General features: G+C 50.3%; 1 protein-coding gene across 1 annotated transcript; it reads left to right on the top strand.

Moving 5' to 3' along the window:
• Positions 1-420: 420 nt before the first annotated feature.
• BBA_07555 (Pfs domain protein) lies at positions 421-2,226 on the top strand (the record flags this gene model as incomplete). The annotated part of the gene is made up of 1 exon (XM_008602652.1): positions 421-2,226. The coding sequence occupies one exon, from the start codon at positions 421-423 to the stop codon at positions 2,224-2,226; it is 1,806 nt and encodes a 601-aa protein (XP_008600874.1).
• Between the last annotated feature and the right edge of the window lie 1,637 nt (positions 2,227-3,863).

Below are 3,863 nucleotides of genomic sequence, written 5' to 3'. Positions count from 1 at the left end.
TATTAACTACGTTATAACTACTCTAATATTTAATTAAACTCTAAATATAATTTCTTAGCTAGTCTAGCTTAGCCTTATATTTATAAACTAGTATTTATAATAGTAGGCGACTTTCTTAGCTGTCTTATACTATCTATTTATCATATTATAGCTTATTAAAGCTTAAAACTATTACTTTAGGGTAGTATAATTCTTTTATTATGTGAATTTTATTAGGCTACTATATCGTTTTGAATGCGTGGAGCTTAAAAGAGACTTTGCTCGAGGACAACTCGGGATATTCATACGATGCAGAGCCAGCTCGGCAACTTCTATGACTAAATTATTATGGAGCTTGATCGAAGTTGAACAAGTCCTTAACCCTTCTAGCGCCCTGAACCCTCTATTATCAATCTTCCACTGCGCTTGCATCAACTGGCAATGGAGTCTGACTTTCCTTGGTTAGATGCTTTGTCAACAGCCGCAGAGCAAGGCAATGAGACCATTGTTCGGTCGCAACTGCTGAAATCTGTCGACCCCAACTCAACGGATCATGAGTACGGTCGTACAGCATTGTCACGGGCAGCAGAAAAGGGTCATGGCGACGTTGTCAATACGCTCATTGAGTTCCACGCGGACGTGAACGCGGTCGACGCTGGAAGCGGCAGAACCGCTCTTTCAATGGCGGCTGAGGCCGGCCACGATACGATTGCGGAGCTGCTTGTTGACAGAGGTGCTCAAATCGATCAAATCGATTTTAGCTTTCAAACACCGCTGCTATATGCCGCCCGTGGGGGCCACTCTCCCATCGTCCGCCGGCTGCTTCAACGCCAAGCAAAGGTTGATCATAGGGACGCTCGTGGCGGGCGGACAGCCCTCTCGTGGGCTGCCGGAAATGGCCATCAGGACTCCGCGAAAATTCTGCTGCAATTTGGGGCGTCGTTGAATTCCCAGGATGACATGGGCTGTACACCGCTAGCATGGGCAGCGAGAGAAGGTCATGATGGCGTGCTGTGCTTCTTGCTGGACTTTGGTGCGGACGTCTACGCCCAGGATTCCGAGGGCCACACAGCACTCTTTCGGGCGGCGGCGAATGGGCATGGTGCTGCGGTCAAGCTACTTGTGGAAAAGTATGCTCTTGACGGCAAAAGACTTGCAGTCAATGAGAGTCGGTCCATCATGATGGCCGCAGCAAAAAATGCTCATGACGAGGTTTTTGGGATTCTTGTGGCAGAAGATATCGCTCCCGTCAACTGCCACGACGCAACTGGCCGTACAATGCTATCACATGTTTCCGGTTCAGGTAATCCCCGAATTGTGAAGCTTCTTCTGGGCAAGGGCGCCGAGGTGAACAGCCCAGACGACCTCGGCCGCACCCCTCTGTCATACGCAGTGAACTTTGGTTGCACCGAGTCTGTCAAGCTGCTACTTGAGCATGACGCCGACCCCAACTATTCGGACAAGGACGGCAGAAGTCCACTATCTCTCGCTTCCCAGAACGGGCATCTGAAAATCGTTCGGCATCTGCTTGGGCATAACGCCACCGCCGAATCATCAGACAAATACGGTGTCAGTCCATTGTCGTATGCTTCTTCAGCTGGTTATGACCAAGTCGTCCGACTGCTTTTGGAAAGCGGCGCCAATGCAAATTCTTTTGATGAGAGAGGCCGCAGTCCGCTGTCGTACGCCGCAGAGGCCGGAAACATCGCACCGGTTCGAGTTCTGCTCGGTGCAGGTGCTAAAGGCGATACTGTCGACGACGACAACCACAGCCCTTTGTCGTACGCCTCAGAGAATGGGCATAGAAAACTTGTACAAGTATTGGTCACTAGCATCGCCGACCCCGATTGCGGTGAGCCGCTTCGGTTCGCGCTGGACGACAAGCGCATCGTAAGAGTACTACTTGCAAACGGCTGTAGCCCGTTTTCTGACCATTACGACACTGGAGAGTCTGGTCCGCTGATTTTGGCTGCTGATGAGGGCGACGAGACTCTTGTCGGAATGTTTCTGCGTGTCCAGGATCCTGCCAAAGTCAAACACATCCGATCGACGCTCGTATACGCTGCCGGCGCTGGGAATGGATCGGCGGTGAGGCAAATCATTACGCACCCAGAGTTTCCAGCGCTGGTAGACGTGGCTTTAGAAGATGCGTTGAAAGATGCGTCGAGTGCTGCGCTAAACAGTTCTGATCAGTCGCTCGCAAGCTTTTTGACAGAATACCTTGATACTCTAGCTATTCAATCATGACTTGTCTCAAAAACGATCGTGCTCACTGGATGTGCAGCAGTTTGAAGTTATGCGAATGTGACTTTTTATAGACGGCATAATAACGGAGGTCATTTCCCCTACTTATTCACAACCGAATCATAGGCTGGCAGATGGCCGCGACATTTTTGCATAACAAATGACACAAGGCACTCACTGCATAACTATGAATCAGGTCGCTTGTAGGCCTGATGAAATGTCTGCGGGTCGAATAATGAAAAGGGGGCTACAGAGTACCCCCACGACCTTTTGTGCACTTGCACCCATGTTTTCGTGAATGGCGCTCTTGGCAGTCTGTCGACAGCGGAGCTGCCTTTTCAAAGCCATGCAGCACAATGGATGCCTTTACCATGTTTCCCCCGCCATGATCTTCCGCCACATATTAATCCCATTTATGACCTACCAATGAGATGGCGTGGGGAAAGCGCCAGAACGAGGCGTCGCGGACCCAGTAGGTTAAACTTGAAGGCTTGGGTAAGTTGCTGCCGCTGCCGCGGAAACCCTGACTAATTCCGAGAGGTGTTTCGTTGGCATGAGCACGAACGCAGTGGTCTTGGCATCTGCACGCCGTATATACTAAGTGGTCTGTGGCTGGTCTCGTGCTCTTCCGCCCACGCAGTCTTCTGGTCATCCTCGCTCGCGCTCTCCTGTTGTGGTGACCGGTTTTTTTCAACGGAGTGTTTTCGGGTTAGAGAATGCACGAATCTTCGCTAACTAACTATGGCATCGAGACCACTGCGTTTGAGAGAAAGGTCGTGTCTTCCGTTAACAAATGGTGTCCCCACGAAGCTTCACGATCATGTTGAAAGATGCTTAATATCTGGACCAGATAAAATTGCTGTCAGGGCCACCAGGATACAAGGACAATCCTCAAAGTGGCGTGCCATCATGGCTTTTTCACAAAAGGCCCGGTGACGTAGGATCCTGATGCTCATCACCACTGCCGAGCGTGTCTTGTGTAATCTCTCACAGTCGTAAAAAAACATGGACTTTTACCATACCTGCTCGTAAGTCCGAGCTCGAACACCTAGGTTCAGTATGCGAGACAGCACTAAATAGGCACAGGCATACGAAAGTGAGTGTCCAAACCGCCGAAACATCAGCGCCGCAAGCTTAGCAAACAGGCAAACAGGCTGTCGGGATAAGCAGATGCAAGGATACCCTAGCATCTCATTGCAACCGACGATCAGTAAATGTGCTGTCAAAGGGCGCCAATGCCAAGCTCTCTAGCGGGCCACTTGCTGAGTTGGAGCACCCCTCATGTCCTTCCTATTCGGACCTTTAACCCCGCACAATGTTTCTTTAAGCATAATTTAGGGTTGGCTTGACAAGCAGGCGCTCTGATATTACTGGAGTTGTTGAGATCGGATGGGGAGACCCAAACCTCCGCCCGCCTCGAACCCCGTAGGGGAGGGAACCCGTAGGGGAGGGAATGCGGGGAACTCGTCATTGACATGGTTCGCCCATATAAAAGACTGACCACCTCTCTGAAGGAGTATCCATCTGTCAAGACATTTTTGGACTCCTTAGAATCGTTATCTTCTAGATTCTCCATACGGGGAGTAATCAAAGCAAAATTCCAACTACGTAGCCTTTGTTGCCGCCACATCCATACTGGC

This window comes from Beauveria bassiana (assembly GCF_000280675.1).
Source record: "Beauveria bassiana ARSEF 2860 unplaced genomic scaffold BBA_S00025, whole genome shotgun sequence".
In the NCBI taxonomy this organism is placed as follows: Eukaryota; Fungi; Ascomycota; class Sordariomycetes; order Hypocreales; family Cordycipitaceae; genus Beauveria; species Beauveria bassiana.
The sequence above is the reverse complement of the archived record's forward strand: the minus strand, read 5'-3'. Positions and strand labels throughout refer to the sequence as shown.